We start from the raw sequence: 22,996 nt of genomic DNA, 5'->3' as shown, positions 1-22,996 counted from the left end.
GTCATGCTCAATCAAAATGGTCAATCCACCAACACTCATGATAGTCTTTAATCACTACTTACGTCCAAGAGTATGACCGACTGTGGAGGTTTGAATACTTAGTACTCGGAAAATGGGTTGTAAACATGCAAAAGTGAAACACATTATTAAATTAATAGAAATGATAGTAACCCCAACACTTTATTAAGTCTCCATAAAATAAACACCAATTCTATTACAAATTCACACTGCTAAATGTTTCAAAGATTTTATCAAACTAAACAACTAAACAATTACACCATATCTTCAGAAAATCTAATGCCTATAGATCTAGTATGACTATCATGCTTGATCCTTGATAATGGTTTAGTGAACGGATCAGCTGGATTCTCCTCTGACGATACTCTACTCACAACAATATCTCCATCCTCGACTCGATGTCTTACATAGTGGAACTTTCTAAGTATATGTCTAGAGTTACCATGGTCTTTGGGTTCTTTAGTCAACACGACTGCACCCTCATTTTCACAGACGATTTCCAAAGGATCCTTGATGCTCGGAACGACACCAAGATCATCAATGAAATTCTTCAGCCATGTAGCTTATTTTGCAGCTTCACTAGCTGTTATATACTCTAACTCGCATGTAGATTCTACCACTGTCGACTGCTTGGCACTCTTCCAAGTGACCGCTCCTCAATTAATCAAGAATACCCATTCTGACTGCGAACATGAGTTATCGCTATAAGTCTGGAAACTGGCAACTGTATAACCTGCAACTCTCAACTGATCCTTACCCCCATATACCAAGAACGTATCCTTTGTTCTTCTAAGGTATTTCAAAATATTCTTTACTGCCGTCCAATGACTTTCGCCTGGGTTGTCCTGAAAATGACTAACCATACTCGGAGCAAATGAGACGTCGAGACGAGTACATGTCATGGCATACATGATCGATCCTATAGCATAAGCATATGGGACTCGAATCATTCTTTCCTGTTCATCACTAGAATTAGGACATTGAGTTTTACTCAATTTCGTTCCATATTGCATAGGTAGATAACCTTTCTTGGAGTCCTGCATCTTGAATTTCTTCAAGATCTTATCCAAGTATGTACTTTGGCTCAGTCCTATTAGACGTTTTGATCTATCTCTATAGATCCTTATACCAAGTATGTATGCAGCCTCTCCTAGATCTTTCATAGCAAAACAACTCTCAAGCCACGTCTTAACACCTTGCAATGTCGGGATATCGTTTCCTATAACGAGTATGTCATCCACATACAACACTAGGAAGACTACATTACTCCCACTAGCTTTGATATAAACGCAGGAATCTCCTTCACTTCTTGAAAAACCAAACTCCTTGATATTTTCATGGAAGCAAAGGTTCCAGCTGCAAGGCGCTTGTTTTAGTCCATATATGGACCTTTCAAGCTTGCACACTCTATTTGCATATTTTGGATCTATGAAACCCTCAGGTTGTGTCATATACACTTCCTCTGTGAGTTTTCCATTAAGGAAAGCGGTCTTCACATCCATTTTCCATACTTCATAGTCATGGAAAGCTGCTATGGCAAGCAATATCCTAGTAGACTTGATCTTGGCTACCAGTGAAAAAGTTTCCTCATAATCAATTCCTTGAGTCTGATTGTAACCCTTTGCAACCAACCTAGCCTTAAACGTGTGCACATTCCCATCCATTCCTGTCTTCTTCTTGAAAATCCATTTGCACCCAACAGTTTTAATGCCAGGAGCAGGATCAACCAAATTCAAAACTTGGTTGTCATGCATAGACTGAATCTCGCTCTCCATGCGTTCCTTCCATTTAGCAGCCTCAGGGCCCGCCATCGCTTCCTTATAGTTGGATGGCTAATCCATATCAACCAGTGTACGATCACTGATGAATACGTCTCCTTCTGTGCTCACATGGAAACCATAGAACGCAGGAGGAGCACGAACTCTATTGGATCTGCTAAGAGGAGGTGGAGATATATCATTTTTCTCAACAGTTTGCTCGACCCTAGGTTGAGACTCCTCAACAGGTTGTTTTTCCTCAGGTTGAGTGTTAGTGTCTACTAAAGGTTCTTCTTCATTTGATTCTTGAAGCTCTTCAAGGTCTATGTGGCTCCCACTGTCCTCTTTGGAAATGAGATCCCTCTCAAGGAAGAATCCCCTTCGAGCAACAAACACCTTGTTTTTCGAAGGCTTGTAGAACAAGTATCCAAATGAATTTTATGGATAACCAATGAAGTAACACTTCTCCGATCGGGGTTCGAGCTTATCATTCGCCTCGCGACGAACAAAAGCTTCGCATCCCCAAACCTTTATATGTGCTAGAGAAGGACGTGTCCCACTCCACATTTCAGAGTGTATTTTAGCAACCTTCTTAGTAGGGACGAGGTTTAGGATATGGGCGACTGTCTCTAAGGCGTACCCCCAAAAAGATATCGGAAGTGTAGCTCGATTCATCATAGATCGAACCATGTCCAATAGTGTTCGATTTCTCCTTTCAGCTACACCATTCAACTGTGGTGTTCTGGGAGGAGACAATTGTGAAACTATTCCACAATTCTTAAGATGATCGTAGAATTCAAGACTTAAATATTCTCCACCCTATCAGATCGGAGCATCTTGATCTTTCTGCCCAATTGGTTTTCTACTTCGTTTTGAAACTCTTTGAACACCTCGAAAGTTTTTGACTTATGCTTGATTAGATAGATATATCCATATCTACTGAAATCATCAGTAAAAGTCACGAAGTATCTTTCTCCATGTCTTGTGATGGATTTAAAGGGTCCACAAACATCTGTGTGGATTAGGTCCAACAAATCCTTGCCTCTTTCACAGTGGCCTGTGAATGGCGCTTTTGTTATCTTGCCAAGTAAGCAAGATTCACATACATCATCCGATTTAAGGTCAAATAATTCCAAGATTCCATCGTATTGGAGCTTGGCAATGCGTTTCTTGTTTATATGGCCAAGTCAACAATGCCACAAACATGATTTATCTAATTCACTATTAGATGAACCAACATTCACAATTAGTTTATCAAAATCAGCATCACATACAGTACTTTCATACACACCTTTACAAGGACTATCTTTAAAAATAAAACAACCATTCTTATAAACCAAAATGTCACCATTATCATTATCAAAAGAAAAACGACAACCATCCTTATAAGGTGCATGAAAGGAAACAATGTTTCGTGCCATATCAGGCGAGTAGCAACAATTTAATAAACTAAGATAAACACCACCACCAAGCATGAGCTCATAGGTCCCAATCCTTGTAATAGTTGACTTGTACCTGTTCCCCATGATTAGGTTGAGATAACCATGCTTCAACTTCCTACTTTTTCTTAGTCCCTGCATATTAGAGCAAATATGAGTATCCCATCCTGTATCAAGAATCCAAGAGTTAGAAGTAGATGTGCTATGGAGTTCTATCATGAACATACCTAAGGTGCTAGCCACCTTGACTTTTCCCTTCTTGAGGTCCTTTAGGTATTTAGGGCAACTACGTTTCTAGTGTCCCTTTTCCTGGCAGTAAAAACAAATGGCTTCACTTGGATCAGCAGAAGGAGCTATTTCAGTGATTTTGCCTTGATTCTCCTTAAAATTGAATGTAGGGTTGATTCCCTTGCTTCCCAAGCTCCAGCAGCACCTTTAGTCGTCAATTGGCCTCCAAGGGTTCATCTATATCCTAGGGTATCGATCTGAAAGTCCCTTTATATAGATTTTCATAAAACAGAGGTGACTCGTCGAGTCCAGTGAACTACTCGGCGAGTCCGTCACTTAAAACCCGTGTACGGCAAGTCAGCATGTCCAGAATCACGAAAGTTTGAAGTGACTCGTCGAGTTTATGGACTACTCTTCGAGTCCGTTCGGAATCAGCATTTTCTCAAAACACAAAAGTCGTCCTAATTTTTGTCTAGTTTTCAGAACATTTTGAATCTCGTCGATCAGAGTTACGGTTCATGAGATATGGCTACAACACTGATGAGGGGTCAAGCTGCCCAAGATCCAAACTTCCAATCGCCAATTCCGCTTCATTTTCCATCCAAGCATGTCATTGTTGCTGAAAAATGAAATTATAAACTAATTAAGCACCTTTTGTTCATTAAATGAGACAACAACATAAAGTATTAAGATAATGCATGAATTATATGACTAAATATGCCCATATCAAAATACCCCACACTTGACTTTTGCTTGCCCCCAAGCAAAACTGAATTTTAGTACACTAATATTACACAAGACAATCCCAATCGAACCCGGCCATTATGCCAAGATCGTAACGCATGCATTTTTGTCTAAAGTTTTTCCTAAGGACCGCCCTCAATTCTAAATACTCACGATCCTCATAAACACTCGTCCACTTCTTTTGAACAACGCTCATTTTATGCATCCCTCCGAATCCATCGCCAGAAAACTTTCTTAACCTCAAGTCATTTTTGGTTAAATCCCCAAGCATACATACGATAAAATAATCTAGAAAAGAAAATTACAAATACAACTTTTGATTGAATCTTTTATACTTTGTAGCTTTTCTTCATGATATTCTTCTTTGTCTTCATAGCTTTGTAGATTCTTTATTCAAACATTTCATCACTCTTTTTTTTCAACTTTTTTTTTTCTTTTTTTCTTTCAACACATTTTTCCATTCAAAAACTAAAAACCTAGAAAAACATATGCTTAAGCAAGGGAGTTTAACTTCATCCTTTATTGGTTAAAGGCATTAGTCTACTGTGCAATGACTACTTAAGCTTTCCTGGATACATTTCTGGTACACGATGCTAAACATATTGCGTCCCTCAAACTAAGAGAGGTTGTGTTTTTTTCCCATGATTTCACTAGAATAAGGGAGGTCACAAATGCATTATAACGTGTATTGGCTTAACTAAACATTTGGATCTTCATAAAATCATCAAACATAATACTAGCATGAACCCTAATTGCTTTTACCAAAATTTTCTAATTTAGCCCTAGCAATTTAATGCAAAAATTTCAAAATTAACTAAAATTTTAACTAATGTAACCAACCCCCTACCCCACACTTAATTTATGCAATGTCCCCATTGCATATTACGCATGATAAAGAACAATAAAATAAAGAGGGAATTGGAACAAACTCCCCTGGGATAGTAGTTGCGAGGTTGATCTTCTTTATTTAAAGCTCCATCTTCAGCTAACTTTAGACATGGGAACAGCTCATCCATGCCTTCGGTGTCAATCGTCTCGTGTGGTTGACAGCTCCAACATATCGAGGAAAAAGCTTCTTGGAAATGCTCGGAAATGATCTTCAAAAATATAGACAATGCCGCCTTGAATTGAATCAAATCGTCGACTCAAAGATAAAAGAATGAGCAACTCGTCGAGTTTTATGTGGAGACTCGCCGAGTTGAATCGTCATATGGGCAGAAATCGTGAATTTTCGATGGAGCTCGTCGAGTTATAAGGGTGCACTCGACGAGTTTTCAGCTCTGATCGTGCAAATTCTTCTTTCTGCTTCAGGTCTGTTTTTGAGGTCAAATAGGGTATTAAGGTAATACACCTCCTTATATTCTTCAATGACGAAACTCCTTTTTAACCGTTAAAACCATCGGACTTATAAAATCACTCAAATCTTCTAATCTTCTCGTCTACGACTCGACCCCTCACTTTATTTCCTCACGCTTTATTCATTCATTCAATCCCTCACCCTATATTCGGAAAAGATCAAAAACAAATACCAAGTAATAAAAAAAAAACATCAAAATAAAAATCCTAAATTATCCCTAAATACTAGAAGTTTAGAAAGAAAAAGAAAAGCAAATTCTAATGACGGGTTGCCTCCCGCAAGCGCTTCTTTTTGTACGAGTCTTTAGCTGCACTCCCAACTTAATAAAATTCTAATAAATTCGATGCCCATCCATCCATTGCATTTAATATTTGGACCAAATTGTAAAATTTGGCTCTATGATTCAAAAATTGGCCAAACGAGCTTGAATTCATAAAACCCAAGAATATTGACAAGGGTTGGAACCCGTTGGATACTAATCATAAATGGATCGTGATTTAGAACTTTCTCCAAAGTTGGAATCGTCACCCCATGCTTTGAAACACAAACCGGAAATACAGGGGGCCATGTCGTGGTAATGGTCAAACCACAGCTTGGTTCCTGCAACTCAGCTTGTTGTTGTTCTTCGTCTGACCCCTCTGCCAGCAACCTTTCCAGCTCCTCCAAATCTCTTTCTGGATTAAATTCTTCATCTTGTAACTTTAGCTCTTGTGACTCAAGTTGTTCTTGATTGTTAGACAAGATGTTATCTAACCATCTATCAAATTTCTTCAAATCTTCATCCGATCCACACTCCTCATCTTCTTGCTCAATTTCCTATACTACTTCCTCAAGAAAAGCATCAAAAGCATCAAGATTTGGAAAATACATAATAAATAAAACTTAAACTATATAAAAAATAAAAATATATAATAACGATTAGCAAATAAAATTAACTATTTAGAACCGTTCCCCAACAACGGCGCCAAAAACTTGATGTGTGTGAAACATAGTTTTAATCCTACTAACTTAAACACAAAGGCGAACACATGAAAGGCAGTGTACCTATCGATTAGCAGTTTAGTTCAGGTAAGTAGGGTATCGAACACAAGGAACGGTAAACAATTAAAAGAAATGCTAATATTATCTAAATAAAACAAGTAATAGAAAGGGGGTTTCTCTAGTTTTGCAAGACTAGAAACTTAAACAATTATCTAAAACTTAAACTAAGAAACTAAGAGCTAAGCAAATAAAAATCAACTAAATTCAATAATAAAGAGGACTTCTGTTTAGGTTCGACTCATTTGTTCCCATGGATGATTTCAATGTATCAGATTAATTCTTCATTGGCTACCGACTAAGATGATTAGTTTCATGTTCGCTATTACTAATCCTTAGGAAACAAATTAACTCAAGCAGTGGCCAGTGATTACAGCAGAAACAAGCTCAAAAACGAAATCAATTGGTAAAAACATAGTTCAAACAAGAGATTAGGTAAAGAGTAAACTTGATTTTGCCTTGATTCTCCTTAAAATTGAATGTAGGGTTGATTCCCTTGCTTCCCACGCTCCAGCAGCACCTTTAGCCAACAATTGGCCTCCAAGGGTTCATCTATATCCTAGAGTATCGATCTGAAAGTCCATTTATATATATTTTCACAAAACAGAGGTGACTCGTCGAGTCCAGTGAACTACTTGGCGAGTCCATCACTTAAAGCCCGTGTATGGCAAGTCAGCGCGTCCAGAATCGCGAAAGTTCGAAGTGACTCGTCTAGTTTATGGCCTACTCGTCGAGTCCGTTCGGAATCAGCATTTTCTCAAAACACTAAAGTCGTCCGAAATTGTGTCTAGTTTTCAGAACATTTTGAATCTTGTCAATCGGAATTACGGTTCATGAGATATGGATAAAAACTGACGAGGGGTCAAGCTGCCCAGCAACATCCTTCTTTCTTCAAAATCCAAGATCCAAGCTTCCAATCGCCAATTCCGCTTCCTTTTCCATCCGAGCATGTCATTGTTGCTGAAAAATAAAATTATAAACTAATTAAGCACCTTTTGTTCATTAAATGGGACAACAACAACATAAAGTATTAAGATAATGCATGAATTATATGACTAAATATGCCCATATCATTCAGCTTGAGCCCTTTTCTTGGGAGCAGGTTCAGACTGTCCAACCTTACCCTTACCCTTTCCTTTGGGTTGAGGCACCCTTTTCCTTTTGGCAGAACCACGATCAACAGCCAATATTGGAGCAGTAGGGTTAGAGTTGTTGGGCTTCTTCATGCTCGCTTCAGCAGTTTTGAGCATGCCATGCAACTCCATCAAGGTCTTATCAAAGCCATTCATATTGAAGTTCATGATGAACCGCGAATATGAACTAGTAAGAGAGTTCAAAACCATGTCAATGGCCAACTCCTTAGGTAGCTCGACACCTAGATTTCCAAGTCTGTCTATGTACGACTTCATCTTTTGGACATGCGCACACACATAAGCTCCCTCTTGTAGTTTACATGCCATGAGGGATTTAACGATCTCGAATCGTTCTTGCCTAGCTTGCTCTTGAAACATTTCCTCGATCTGCTGGTTAATGTCAAATGTACCCCATGTTTCAAAGTTCTTCTGGAGACCAGAAGCCATGGTTGCTAACATAAGGCAAGCCACTTTGGTTGATTCATCATAATGTTTGTTGTAGGCAGTAATTTCTTCTGAGGTAGGGTTTTCTCCAAGCACGGGGACATCTTCGTCGAGAACATACTCTTTGTTCTCATATCTTAACGTGATCCTCAAGGTTCTTATCCAATCAAGATAGTTGGATCCATCCTCCTTGAGTTTCTCCCTATTAAGAATCGGCATTAGAGAGAAGCTTGAGTTTTGAGTTAGAGGAGGAGGAGGAGGAGGTAGATTGTTGTTGTTGTTGTTTGCTTGGTTCGACATCTACAGAAGATAAGACTCCAATTAGTTTGATATAATTCCTTAATTAATAATTAACCTAATTAAATTATTTGATTAAGGCTAGGATCCATATTTGGCTTCATGATGTGTAAAGGGATGTCGTAAACACACCACAAAGTTATTTAGGTAGACAAAGCTCTTTGTTAATTTCAATCACTATGAAATTCCTAGATCTTTGAGATTCATTGACTATCAATGGCATGTTAATCTCGGATTATGTTCATCTCAAATTCAATGACAGGGATGTCGCAGATCATTGAACAGATAGTGAATCACCCATGCAAAAATTGTGTGGTCCCCGGCTCAAGTTACGCTTGAGATTCGCAAGTCTCACAACATTCTCTACCTATACCATCCAATTGACGTGTCGGTTAACCACACGAGCTCTATCAACAAGTTATAAAGAGAATGTGCATTTTTCATGGATAACATAAGATTCACTTTTAAATAAAACGGGATTTTGTTTTATACTTGTATTTAGAATACTTTTAGATTGACCATTATCACTATCAAACCCTTTCGGTAACTTCATTCTCAAAATGCAATAGGGCGGTGAGGGTGGTAAGCGCGAAGCATATTAAAAACCGACCTCATTAGGAATCATAGAGACCTCCTCAAAACCCCTACATTAGAATGGGTGAGCCTAGTCGAGGTATGACTGACAATGTCAATATTTAAAATATGCGAGGACGCATATTGTAATTCTCTTATACATACAATATATGAATCTTACATATATAAGGGGTAAATTTAAAACTCTTTAAATTTAGTTGTCTATTATTAATTCAAATTAATTACAAGGATGCAATATAACAATTAATAAAACATGAGGGGTTAATATTCAAATTTATAAAACTCTATTATAAATAATATTAAAATATTTAAATCCATTAAATAATAATAATTATTCAAATTTAAAAACCCACATTTAAATAATATTTAGTTTTCCAGATCTAATCCAATTAGGTATTTATCCATGCAAGATAAAGCTTGAATTCGAAAAATAAGCAAGATTAAAATCGATAATGCTGATCTGCTAAGTTCACGTCGTGAACTACTGGTTCACGTCGTGAATTAGGGTTTTTTTTTATCAAATTACGAATTTTTCAATTAAACTTTCATCATTAAGTTCCAAAACAATATTTTTAGAAAACATGGATGTAGGGTGAATGTAACCAAGAACCAATGGCTCTGATACCACTGTTGGGTAATACATGTATCAAATACACTCAATAACTAGGCAACGGAAGAATCAAAACAACAAAACGATTTACCTAAGTGTACATGCACCCTATGGATCTATGGCTTCATACTATTAGTTCTACCCTATGAAAACCGAAAATACAAGGAAGAATACTAACCTCTTTAGCAACTAATGATCTTCGAGCTTGACTCCTTCTACGTGCCACCTTGTTTGGATGATGAGGATCCAAACTAGAATCCCTCTCTTGGTTCACACCCAATGAACTCAAAAGAGTAGAAACAACTATTAAACTAGGAGGGATGAACTAAAAGAAAGTTCTTCCACAATGAGGGAGAAAGAAGATGGTGAATACTCAAGCCAAATGAGCTAAGAGGAATGAATCCCTAAGGCCCTATTTATAGCCTTGGATACCTCCTAGGGTTTTATCCTTCCACCCATGTGGGATGGGATAGGCTATGAACGAAATTCCCTTTATCCAAAGGAAATTTTCATCCAACCCCCTTCCTTCTAGGGTTCTGGAATGTTCCCTGATTAACCAACTATTGATTAACTCACATTCAACCCTTCTATTAATTAAACTGTTAATTAATTCCCAAATTGTTTTCCAATTAGTTTCTAATTAATTATTAGACAATAATAATTAATAAACTAATCACTCCTATTATTTATTCTACTCAATCTTGAATCATGAGGGCAACCCAAGAGGACCCTGCTATTATTAGAAATATCACCAATTAGTTAATGACCTTGGACACACTTTCAACAGACAGATACTCACAGTACTGACACGATCTTTAGAGCTCAAACGAATAAGTAGACTGATGTACAAATGCATCATATTACATAATATGATTATAGAAGATGAGGGAAGGGCGACTTGTCACTATAGTGAAAATAAGAATTTATGAAATGTCGAAGGAGTTGGTATTAGTATGTTGACGTAGATGGAGAACAAAGGGAAAGTATATGATCGAGTTGGAGACCACAACCTTCGCGATGATTTGGTGGAACACATCTTCAATGCTCAATTACATCACGTTGTCGACAATTTTGAGGATGAGTTGTTTGGCAATACAAATGACTAATCGGACATGGTTGAAGAAGAATCAGGTGAAGATTATGATGACATGGAGAGTGACAATGATTAGGCATCACGTACTATTCTACTATGTTTCGAATATGTTTTGTTTAACTATGTTTTTAATTTAGTATGTACTTTTTTTAATTAATGAAGTACTTTCCTTTTATTAATTTTATATAATTACATTTTATTTAATAATAACAATAATAATAATAATAATAATAATAATAATAATAATAATAATAATAATAAAAGTATGGTAATGTGTGGTTCGATACCCACTAGTTTGTTTTGTAGGAGGGAGCAAAATGATGTGGTGCTGACGTGACATGCCAAAAATATGGTAATGTATAAAATCACAACCATTGTCTAACGAGGATATATATTATTTCGGGCGTGCGAATGATAATACTATATTGACATGGTTGCTCAAAGGATAAACATAATTTAAAGAATTTTTTTAAATGAGATAGTTTTTAGATGATCAAATATCTTTTCCAATTTATTGATATTACTAATTAGTTTATCTTTAATGTAATGAAATGTAATATATATTTGTCTTTTAACATAATATCGTATTTATACATGTTATTTGTATTTTTCAAGTAACCTATTAATTAGTTTTTATCAAAAATTATTATTTAGCAACAATCAGCTATTAGCTAACTTTTCAACTAATCTGCTAAATATAACATAACTGAAAGTTAGTTGTTAATTTATAAAAACAATGTTTGAAAAACATTAGCTAATAAAAATAATGTTTGGTAAAAATAGTTGTGAAATGTAAAATGACATGATATGACATGTATAAGAATGGATTTTTTTTATAGTTAATATAATTATTTTGAAGAATTTAAAAAGTTTCATGAGCTCTTTGAAAAACTAGTTTTATTATCTTTTTAAAAATCTAGTTTATAAGTTATTTTTTGGTTCGCCAAACATGACAATCTACAAAAGTGTAAAAAATAAGATGCTTTATAAAGTATAAACTAGTTGTGGTATGTCGAGCAATGTCTTATGTGTGGCCCTCAAAGACCATCATGCGTTCATCTTATGGGTGGCTTCAAGGACCATCTCAAAACGTATGATACGTATTGTTTATGGGAGCCCTATCAAAATCCCATATATATAGTTTATGCAACCTTTTTCCTGATTCTCTCAACTACCTTTTCTTTGAATGTACCTACCTCTCCTATGTCTTGCATTATATGAAACCCAAAATGAATCTTAGTAATTCTCTTAACAAGTAGATTGACATCATTTACACCTTCAAGCAAACCACAAAAAGTAAGACCATTTGGTCCATTATTCGCAGATTGGTGCTTGCAGATGTGGTCTACCACCTATAGATCAAAAGAAAAACATGATCCTCAAGAATATGAGAAGACCCTATGAGACGATGGTTAAGACGACAAGTGATTATGTTTATTTGAGACTCATAATCTTGACTCTTGAAACCTCCCCAAATGTTTTAGAGGCCAAGATCATTCATAATTGACTTTGCTACTTCCGCCCCTCTACTATTATATGAGAGATGTATTGACCTTAACGATCATAAAAAAAAACTTGTATTACAATATGATGCATCAATTTAAAAGCTTAGAAATAACCACGTTAATTGAAATCTGACAATTTCAAATAAGAAAAAGTATTATTCATGTGTAGTTAATTTTGTTGTCATTTCGAAAAGAAACTGATTTTTGAAATGTTTTTACTGGTTTTGTGCCACTTTATTGACATCAAGTAGTTTGAAATTTTCGAACAAGTCTAAAAAAATTCGAAGCCTTTTAAGGTGATAAGACATTTTCAAAAAAAAAACATATAGTAGTAAAAAGGTGTTATGTGTGAGCGGTATTATTTGTGATATAATATTCGTTCATGCAACTTCGCATGTATTTTCATAAATTGAAGAAAGAAAATGAAGGCACTGTAATGTACATTAAGACATACACACAAATTAGGTTTGAGATATTCTTAGTTATGATTGGTCGTATAGGAATATTCATATTTATTACGTTGTATACATCATATGCATATCATATAATTTTAATGGAAGTCATATCATTTGTAGATTCGAACGCTTTTTTCAAGCTTGTGATGCGTACTCATTATAGATGTTGCCCATTTGAAAGGGAAATACATGGTAATGTTGTTGTTCCTAATGGTAGTATGGATGGAATACACCATATATTATAACGCCCCAAATTCTGGTATGTAATTTAATTAAAATGATTTTCATTCTTAAGGGGGTAGTCGACGAGTCAGAAGCTAGACTCGTCGAGTAGAGACGAGATTTGCACACGTTTGAAGTGGGCGACTCGACGAGTTCATATTCCTGGACTCGGCGAGTCTGCCAGTCTAGATGAAACCCTAATCTCAAGGGTTTGCACCCTATTTAAACATCTTATGTGCCCCAGGACCGACCTCCCTCACTCACAAAGAGCCCCATACGAAACCCTAGCAATTCTTTAAGCAACCTTGAGTGTTTTGTGCTCTTTGAAGTTTTGGAAGGAGAAGGAAGGAGGATCCAAAGGAGAAGAAGAAGATCCAGGCTTTTGGGGGTCAATTCAGAGCATATAGAGGTATTAAAACTCGAACCCTTACTGTTCCTTCAATTGAATCTCCATAAAAGCTTAATCTAGTCACTTTTTGGGCCATTTCTAGAGCTATTAGTGAGTAGGGGGCATGTAGAGATAGAAGAACATCAGATCTAGTTATGTTTGAGCTCCAGAAGCTCAGATTCACCAGCTTTATTAGGCCAAACGCTCATGCAAGCCCTAGATCTACACTTTTGGCTTATTTAGGGCTTTTAATCCTCATTTGATCATGCATGCACGTAAAGTTGGAAACTTTACGTGTAAAACCCACTTTAGGAACCCATATCTATGAATTGAATGCCTTGGAATCGATAAAAATCAAAGATATAGTTATGCCATGCAAGCGACTCGGCGAGTTGTTTATCGGACTCAACGAGTCGAGTCGCGAGTCCCCAAATTTATCCCTTTGATAGATTACGAGTGGAATCAGTGAGTAGGGCGTGGACTCAGTGAAATGGGACACAAACTCAGTAATGGAGGGGCTCGGCGAGTCTACGCCCTGACTCGGCGAGTCCAAGGCAATCTTCTTGCCTCAAGAACAGACTCGACGAGTTGTTCATACAGCTCGGCGAGTCACAGACTAGACGTGTTCATGAGATGAGGGTGGACTCGACGAGTTGTTCATACAACTCGGTGAGTCAGATGAAGTTAGACTGGATGTTATTATCGAAGAAGAACTCGTCGAGTCTTTGCTAAACTCGACGAGTAGTAGCGAGTAGTGGATAAGAAGAGAGTATAGGGACTCGACGAGTTGACGACCCAACTCGGCGAGTCTGGTCAACTAAATGTTGACTTTGACCAGAAGGTTAACTTTGAACAGGGGTAAAATAGTCATTTTACCCTCAGTTCAGTTATCAGTATCTGATTTAGTGTTTATGGGAATTGTAGCCGGGGAGATCCGGAGCTGCAGTCATCCAGTTTCGGATTTAGCATCTCAGCAGCCAGAGTTCCGAGGTGAGTTTCCTTCCAATAGGAATGGGTCTACGGCCACAATGTCGGCCCGTTTAGTTAGCAGTAGTTCCAGACCTCGGTTCGATGCAGTAGTTAGATTGCTTGATGTCTTTGTGATTCAAGCATGTTTTGTGTTATGTGTTCCGGACCCTGGTCCGATGCAGTATGCAGTATATGTGTTCATGCTAGTTGATATGTTTATGCTATGTTATGTTCAGTCAGTTCCAGACTTCGGTCTGATGCAGGGGACAAGGTCCCAGTCAGTTCCGGACTTCGGTCCGATGCAGTTTCTGTACTTCGGTCTGATGTAGATGGCAAGGCCCTGGTTAGTTTCCGGACTTCGGTCCGATGCAATGGGCAAGGCCCAGTATGTGCTTTATATGTTATTGTATGGTATGTGGTAGTTTAGTGAGCTCACTAAGTTTCGTGCTTACAGTTTTTAGTTTTAGTTTCAGGTACTTCCGCTAGTAAAGGGAAGAGCTCGGGATGATGGCATTTCACACACCACAGCTTCAGTTTTATCCTGAGAGTTTTATTCGGATATTGTTATGATTGATACAGTTTTGTTTTGACACAATTACTATGACATTTGAGTTACTCATTCCATGGTTTTTATTATATATGATATTCGATGATTTGATTTTTAGTAATATTAAAACAAAAATTTTTGGGTCGTTTCATATATTGCCACTAGCCTATGGACGGGGAAGATAGAGAATGTAGAATCATCGAATTGTTTTGTTTATCAAAACTCCACATAGGAATCAATGATTCGGAGGGCTTGACCATCATACCATATAAATCTAAACCCATTGAACATAGTGTTAGATATGTTTTCCTAAATGAATATCACAAACTATGTTGTCGGAATTTGCTATTGAATATGTTTGAAATGCATGAAAAAAATTAAGTGACATGAAATCGGGATGCATGTAAAGTGTTGTGGCAGGAAGTCTTTGAAGATCTTATGGTTAGGTTCTGTGGTGTTTTAGTAAAAATATTTGAATATTTTGCATGAAAAATATTCAATATCTTGCTTCTAAGGGATATGATATGGTTTTATGACTTAGAACAGCATTGAATACACTATGTACGACTGAATGTAAACTACAAATAACTATGCTTGTGGGATTTTTTTTCGGCTAACAGTGCAATAATGGTATTTCAAACGTACAAATAAGGGAGAAAATATCATAAATGTTTTTACATATTTTAATTCAGCAAAAATAATTGAATCCTATTTAAACTTTGCAGCAAAAATTCAACATGAAATCAGCCCATGGATCGAGAATAAAATTAACCAAAAAATGAGGAAAGTTTGACATGGAAGGTGTTACCAATCTCAAAATACAAATTTGAAATACACAACTATTTCAAAAAAAAAATACTTGTAGATGTAGGCAGTTGCAATTCACTGGTTTATCTTGTGGTCATATGATCATTATTTGTATTTCCTTAAATAATTTGCATTGTCACTCTTAGACTATCGCTTATATTCAATCAACAAGTTGACGAACCTAAATAACACTACTGTATAACTTTGCAATCTAAGGGTCCAATACTAAAAGATTACAATATATGCCAACAGTAGGGCCATACTCCTCTAAATGCTCAGCTCGTATACCATTTGCAGATCCACATCCTCAAAGTCATGGGTCTGAAGTAAGGGAAGTAAGGGTAAGAGTAAGGCTAAGTCTAGCGTTATGGACAACAATTCACAAACCTAAATCAAAGCCTATTATTATACGTTCAATTTGAATGAATGAATGTAATAACAACATACTAAGTTATTTTATTGGATTATTCATTGTATTATATGAAATTGTACTATTGCCTAACTAGTTCTGTTTTAGGTAAGATTTCGAACTACTTGTTAAATTTGTGAAATCCTTCTTAGATTCTCGAACTAGTTCTTGATAAGCGAGCTATTTATTTGCAAAACTTTCAAAATAACTCTTGATAAGATTTTCGAACTATTTTTGTTTTTGAACTATGTAAAATATTCTAACTAATCTAGTTTTTTAAGATTTTCAAACTATTTAGAGTATAATTTTTAACTGTTTATTAGATTTTCTAACTAATCATTTGATTTAGTATTTTGAAAAATAGATACATTACGGATTTTTTTTGTCGTGATTATTTTCTAAAATTCTATTTCACATGGACATTATGTAAAATAATGTAAGCAATAATACTCCTTGACGATCAATATTTATTTTTAATATTATATATATATATATATATATATATATATATATATATATATATATATATATATATATATATATAAGGTCAAAATATTTAAGAACTTTGAACTTATAAGAAAATAAGAAAAATGATGAATTTTTATAATGAAAATGTTTTTTTTTATCTTTTAAATTTAAACAAATAATTTAAATAAATAAACAAAACAAACTAGTGAACTTTAATTTTGAGAATTTTGAAATTAAAAGGTAAGTTGATTAATGAAATTGGTATCCATTTATTACTATTATATTACAATTGTCACATTAAAATATTATGTGGAATTTAATAAAATAGAAAAAGTCATAAAACACACACAAACACACACACACACACACATATATATATATATATATATATATATATATATATATATATATATATATATATATATATATATATATATATATATATTCATTAACGTTAATAAAAACATATTCTTTCTTTCAAAATTTTAAAATCAAAGCAGTAAAAAAAATTGTATACCTCTGTTCACAATAATTCTTACATAGATAAATTAACCATTTAAATATTTCATTAACGTGAAGAAAAACATATTCTTTCTTTCAAATTTCTAAAATCAAAGCAATAAAAAATATTTTGTGTCCCTCTATTCACAATAATTCCTACATAGACAAATTAACCATTTAAAATAGGACATGCCTTGTTTTTGCGGTTAATGTTGGGGCTAGGTTTGGGCTTGCCCTAATATAGACGTGCCCCCACATCAACTTTTTTCAGTACCACAATAGTTACAGCTACAATAAGTACCACTACAAGTACATCTCCTTAAATTTACACCAAGTTTTTACAGTGGACCCAAAATTAATATAGGAAAATGGTGCTAAATATAAGTAATATCAAAATTCAATTTACTTTTTCACTCCAATTTAAAGAGAAAAAAAAAACACAATTACTCTTCAAGCAACAAAAAAGATTCACTTCAATGGGGCATTAATGATATGTGATTTGATGGAGTTAGACCTCAATTTAATCGGTGGAGCTATAGAATTGTAGATTAAATGTTAGTAGTTATGAAACTAGCGTTTATAAAATTAATAATAATACATATAATGAGCTTTTCTTTTATTTCTTTGGCAATCAAAAGTCATCGAGGACCTACGTGCAATATTTTAATATTTGGGATTAATTATCTATCTATAACAATAAAAATTAACACAATAATTGTTGGAGGCCTTACCCCATCCCTATAGAAGACCATAGTTAAAAACAATTACACATAAGTGGAAGACCATAGTTAAAAATAATTACACAAGTGGATTAATGAGTAGTTTAATAGTAAATTAGTTAAAAAAAATGTCAATAAAGAGGGTGGGAGATTAGAAATACTAATAGTAGTATGCGAGTTGAAAGAAGGAATATATCATAAGATAACTAACGTACTCAAAGACTTAGAAAGATAAAATAAATAATTAAGACATACTACTTTAGTACCCTAAATTTAAGTGTCCACTACTTACTCATTAATATCTAAGATTACCTGTTAACTCTTTCATGTTTGACCTCAAACTATCTTCATATTGCATCCTCGTTGCATCAAACATAACAAACTCCACTCTCTTTATCGTATATGTCAATTGCCTCATTTGGACATATGAAACCATTTTAATCTTCATTTCACCATAACATCTGTAACTCTCAATTTCCTCTCATGTCTTCTTTATCGGCCAATATTCGAATTCATACAACAAAACCGACCTAACTTAACTGCTACCATTCAATTTCAAACCATCTTTTTCGTATAAAGAGCTCAACGGTCATCCTCCATTTTATCTTACACACACATTATTATCCTATCTATTAAATTTGCAAAAAGATATTTCATTATATCTATGTTAATATTGTAGCGATCTTTTTGCAAACATCACCTTCCAAATATCCAATGTAACATTCAACTACATAAGTATCTCTTAAGGTTGTTAAAATCCCGATTTTAATCTTAAGATTTTACGATTTTAAAATCCTACAACTCAAAAACGATCTCGATCTCACTTTGTTATTCATTGAGTTATCTTGTGCATCGACCGTATCTTTGTCCAAAAGATACCAAAATGAGTAACAAATTTTTTATTCTTAGATAAATATCGATCTCAAGTTTCGATTCACATGACTACTACAAACCAAAAAAATTGCATGTTCCAAAAAAAGATCAAAAATTGCATATGTCTATTGCATGCGATAAGAAAGATCTTTAAGTTGTTGAGGATCAACTTCTGAAGGCGAACGCGTAAGAGCACATTGAGCGGTTGTGGTTTTTGGGAACGCGATCACATCCCTAATTGAACTACTCCCACTCAATAACATCACCAATCGATCGAACCCATAAGCAATTCCTCCTAAAAAGATACCATTCAACTTTCATCAAAATCCAAATTCCCACAAAAAAAAAAGTCAAACATTTGACTCATTAGTCAAACATTTTCTTACCATGTGGAGGAGCGCCCATGTCCAAAGCCTCAAGAAGATACCCAAATTTGGCTTCAGCCTAAAAATTCATAAACCACATTAGTATTATTAGAATTTAGAAGCAAAAACAAATGGGAATTTCAATTTTTTATTTTTTTTTTATTTTTTTTGCATCTACTCACTTGTTCAGGGGAAATGCCAATGATCTCGAAAACCTTTTGTTGGACATCGCGTCTATATATTCTCAAACTTCCTCCACCAATCTAAATGGATCCACATGGAAAAAGTCAAAAAGAAAATCTTTTTGAAAAAATTATGGTCAAAATTGATTATGAAAAAGTCAACTTAAAGAAGATAATAATAATAATAATAATAATAATAATATAACCTCGACACCATTGTAGACCATGTCATAAGCCAAGGCACGAGCAGAAGCAAGATCCTCCATGTCTTCAGGGTTCGGGGCAGTAAATGGATGATGAAGTGCCTGCAAAAGTCAAGGGGCAAAATGGTCATTTTGTCACATTCGGACTGTTTATGCTTAGCTCTTTACCTACTTGGGCTTTTTTTCCTCCCAACTCTTCTTACGTTAAAATTAACAAATATTGTGAAATTTGGTTTTTGGAATGTAAGGGTAAAACGGTCATTTTGTCTCATTTGTACTATATATTGAGTCTAGAAAAGAAACATCACTTTATCCATAAAAAAACATCATTACCCATTCAACCACTTTACACATAAAAAACAATGCTCGTTAAGTCAAATAAGTCAAAAGGAAACATTTTTTTATAAAAAAAGTCAACACTTGGTCAACATAGTACACACCTCAAGCCTTTCCTCAGATTCATTCCATTCAAACATTGGAAAATCCGTTACCCATAAGATCGAATGCTTCGTCTGCACATCATACAAAAATAAAATTTAAGCATTTAATATAAAAAACAAAAAATATGAAAGAAAGAAAAAAAAAGTCAACATTTCTGAATAAGAACTCACATGGTCAACCAAGCCCAACAGATTGGCTACATACATTCTTAACCGGTCAAGGGTTTTGTTGACCGATGAAGTGGGACCCACTGCAAACAAAATAAGGTCACCGGGTCCCGCCTCGCATCTTTTCAAAAACAAATCTTTCTTTGTGGGATCCAAACTTGATGTCAAAGCAGGAACCCCTTCAAGTTTACCTGGATTTACAATTTCTACCCTTTGTCAACATATTTACACAAAAGCATTGAAATTTAAAGATTTTTTGTGTTGTTGGTTAATATTACCATCTTCCGTTATCTTCAAGAAAGGCAAACCCTTTGCCCCAGATTTGATTGCTTCACTTAAAATTTCACCTTTTTTGAGGGCAGTATTGGAAAAAGATTTTGCACCTGAAGGTACACATAACACTTTGATGATTCCTCCATTACTCAAGACATCTGAGAACACTTTGAAGGAGGAATCTGAGAAAATATCAGATACCTGCAATTCCAACAATAACAATAAAAAGGGTTGAATCTTTTTCTTAAAAAAAAAAAAAAAAGAAAGAAAGCTTGTAATATGAATAGAAAGATTTACATCTTTGAGTTCAAGGGCAAAACGGGTATCTGGCCTATCTGAACCATATCGACTCATTGCTTCTGCATATGTAAGCCTTGGGAATGGATTTGGCAACTCAACACCTTTGATATCTAGAAAAACCTGCAAAATGGAAAGAGATTATAAAAAAAAGAAAAGAAAATTGTTTAGTGCTAAAACAGTAAAAAGCATGAATGTGTTTTAACTTTAACCTTTCGAATCAAATCTTCATTGAGGCTTAGCATGTTTTCAAGAGGAGTGAAAGCCAATTCTATATCTAGCTGTGTGAATTCAGGTTGTCTATCTGCCCTTAAATCTTCATCCCTAAAACATCTTGCTATTTGATAGTATTTATCAAAACCAGACACCATTAGCATTTGTTTGAAGAGTTGTGGACTTTGAGGCAAAGCATAGAATGTTCCTGGCTTCATAAAGTGAATCAGAAAACAATTTTCATCTTTTTCTTTTTTGTAATGTAAACTAAAAAGGATGCAGAATGTTAAAAGAAATATAATACCTGAACTCTTGATGGAACCAAATAATCACGAGCACCTTCAGGAGTCGATCTAGAGAGTATTGGAGTCTCAATCTACCTTACACCCATGAAAAATTAAGGATCAAAACAAAGAAAAAGATGAAGAACATGTAAAGAAATAAAATGTTGTTGATTTAAAGACACACATTCACAAAACCATGATCATCTTCTAGATATCTTGTTATGAGCTTCACCACTTGATGCCTCAACATTATGTTGGAACTCATTTCTGGTCGACGTAAATCAAGACAGCGATATCTACAAAGTGGATTTTAATTCTTTTAACTACATAGTTATTCATCATATTTAGCTTTATTAAAGATAGAAGAGTAAAACCTACCTCAGGCGAATTTCCTCTTTGATAGAATCTTTAGCGTCTTCGGCACTAGTAACCAAGAATGGCAACTTAGCTTTCACAGCATTCAAGACTTGGACTTGCTCAGCAGTGACCTAAAGTGTAGATGTAATTACGAGTTTAGAACATGGAGATACGATGTTATTGGGATTGAGGAGGCTAAATTGCAAGTGATCTAACCTCAATCATGCCAGTTTTCATGTTTTTGTTAACCGATTCACTTGGTCGGGGTCGAACAACACCTTCTATAGCAACAACATACTCAAGTCTCAAGTCATTTACGATAGAATGGGCTTCCGGGAATTCATTGGGAAGTGTTGTGACCTGGTTTTCAACAAATTTAAGCACCATTCATAGTTCGAATCAAGAAAATGCATCAAATGAATGAAAAGTGAACCTGAACGATTCCAGAATGGTCTCTGATATTAACGAAAGTAAGCCCACCATGACCCCGATGAAGTGCGACCCATCCACACAATCTAACCCGTCTGCCCACATCATTTTCGGACAATTCGCCGCATAGTCCGTTCCGACTGACCCATTCAAGAGCGGCGGTTTCGTGAATCGATCCAGGTACAGACTGCCGTCGTTGTTCCTTGGTGGTTGTGGGGGGATTACTGACAACCGGTTCGATTGTAGAAGCAGACACAGGAGAGAAGGATTTTGTTACAAGGGGTTTGAGAAATATGCGATTGATGCGAAACAGTGGGAGGGATTGAGTTGAGAGGTGTCTGGATCGAATTGCTATGTCGGGTAAGACCCGGAGAATCATGGACATGGTTTTGCAGTGGGAGAGGGGAAAGGGCTTATCTATTGTACAGAGAAGACGAGAGGGTTTTATAGGTTGCAACTTACTTTCAGAACGATCGCAAAGATTAAAAACATCTCAATTGATGCCCTTTAAGCTACAAATTATGAAAATATTACAAATTACAAAATTGTCTTTGAAAATTTCGAAGTCTTTTAGTTAATAATATTTCTTTATCAATATCATATAATAATTTCAATTCAAACATCTCGTATATTATTCAATACATTATCAAAAAGAAATGTGTAAAAGCTTTTAATTTAATTAGACCGCCTACACGGCTTCATTAGTTGATTGGGTTTATCAAGTTCTTCTTCGCCTTCATATCCATAACAATGGTCGTCATTATCAATGACATTTTCTTCAAACCCCCTCTCTTGCATCGTTGTTATTTTCATTGGTAGTGGCAAAGCGCCAACGGCAATTTTTGATTATCGATTACATTTTTAAATGTCACCTCCACACCTGAAAATCGTAAAATTCTATTTCATACATCGATTTCATAGCAAATATTGATGATTACCATCATATTCGTGAGGAAGAAGGATCCTTTTATACCTGTCTCAGAGGCGTATCTCTCAATTGATTCTATTGACGATTCTCTCGTGAAGTGCGACGTGGCAAACCCGTATTGGAGGGTCATCCGTTACGTCTTTTGCCTCCTTCTCCCATTGGCTGGAAGGAGATCTTCCAAATATTCAATAAGATAGTGGCTATCGTCTGATGAGCGAGTGCGACTCTATGATTGGTTCCAC

General features: G+C 35.4%; 1 protein-coding gene across 1 annotated transcript; it reads right to left on the bottom strand.

The window, feature by feature from the left end:
• Positions 1-18,626: 18,626 nt before the first annotated feature.
• On the bottom strand, positions 18,627-22,624 carry LOC111892976 (aspartate--tRNA ligase, chloroplastic/mitochondrial). The gene is made up of 15 exons (XM_023889053.2): positions 22,519-22,624; positions 21,831-22,318; positions 21,614-21,757; positions 21,419-21,528; positions 21,225-21,336; positions 21,061-21,132; positions 20,756-20,968; positions 20,544-20,666; positions 20,252-20,447; positions 19,977-20,164; positions 19,806-19,877; positions 19,369-19,467; positions 19,163-19,243; positions 19,002-19,059; positions 18,627-18,910 (listed from the first exon to the last, which is right to left on the bottom strand). The coding sequence occupies exons 1-15, from the start codon at positions 22,622-22,624 to the stop codon at positions 18,741-18,743; spliced, it is 2,232 nt and encodes a 743-aa protein (XP_023744821.2). The 3' UTR covers positions 18,627-18,740.
• Positions 22,625-22,996: the final 372 nt, after the last annotated feature.

The sequence above is a fragment of the Lactuca sativa genome, chromosome 9 (assembly GCF_002870075.4).
Source record: "Lactuca sativa cultivar Salinas chromosome 9, Lsat_Salinas_v11, whole genome shotgun sequence".
Taxonomy (NCBI): Eukaryota; Viridiplantae; Streptophyta; class Magnoliopsida; order Asterales; family Asteraceae; genus Lactuca; species Lactuca sativa.
The sequence above is the reverse complement of the archived record's forward strand: the minus strand, read 5'-3'. Positions and strand labels throughout refer to the sequence as shown.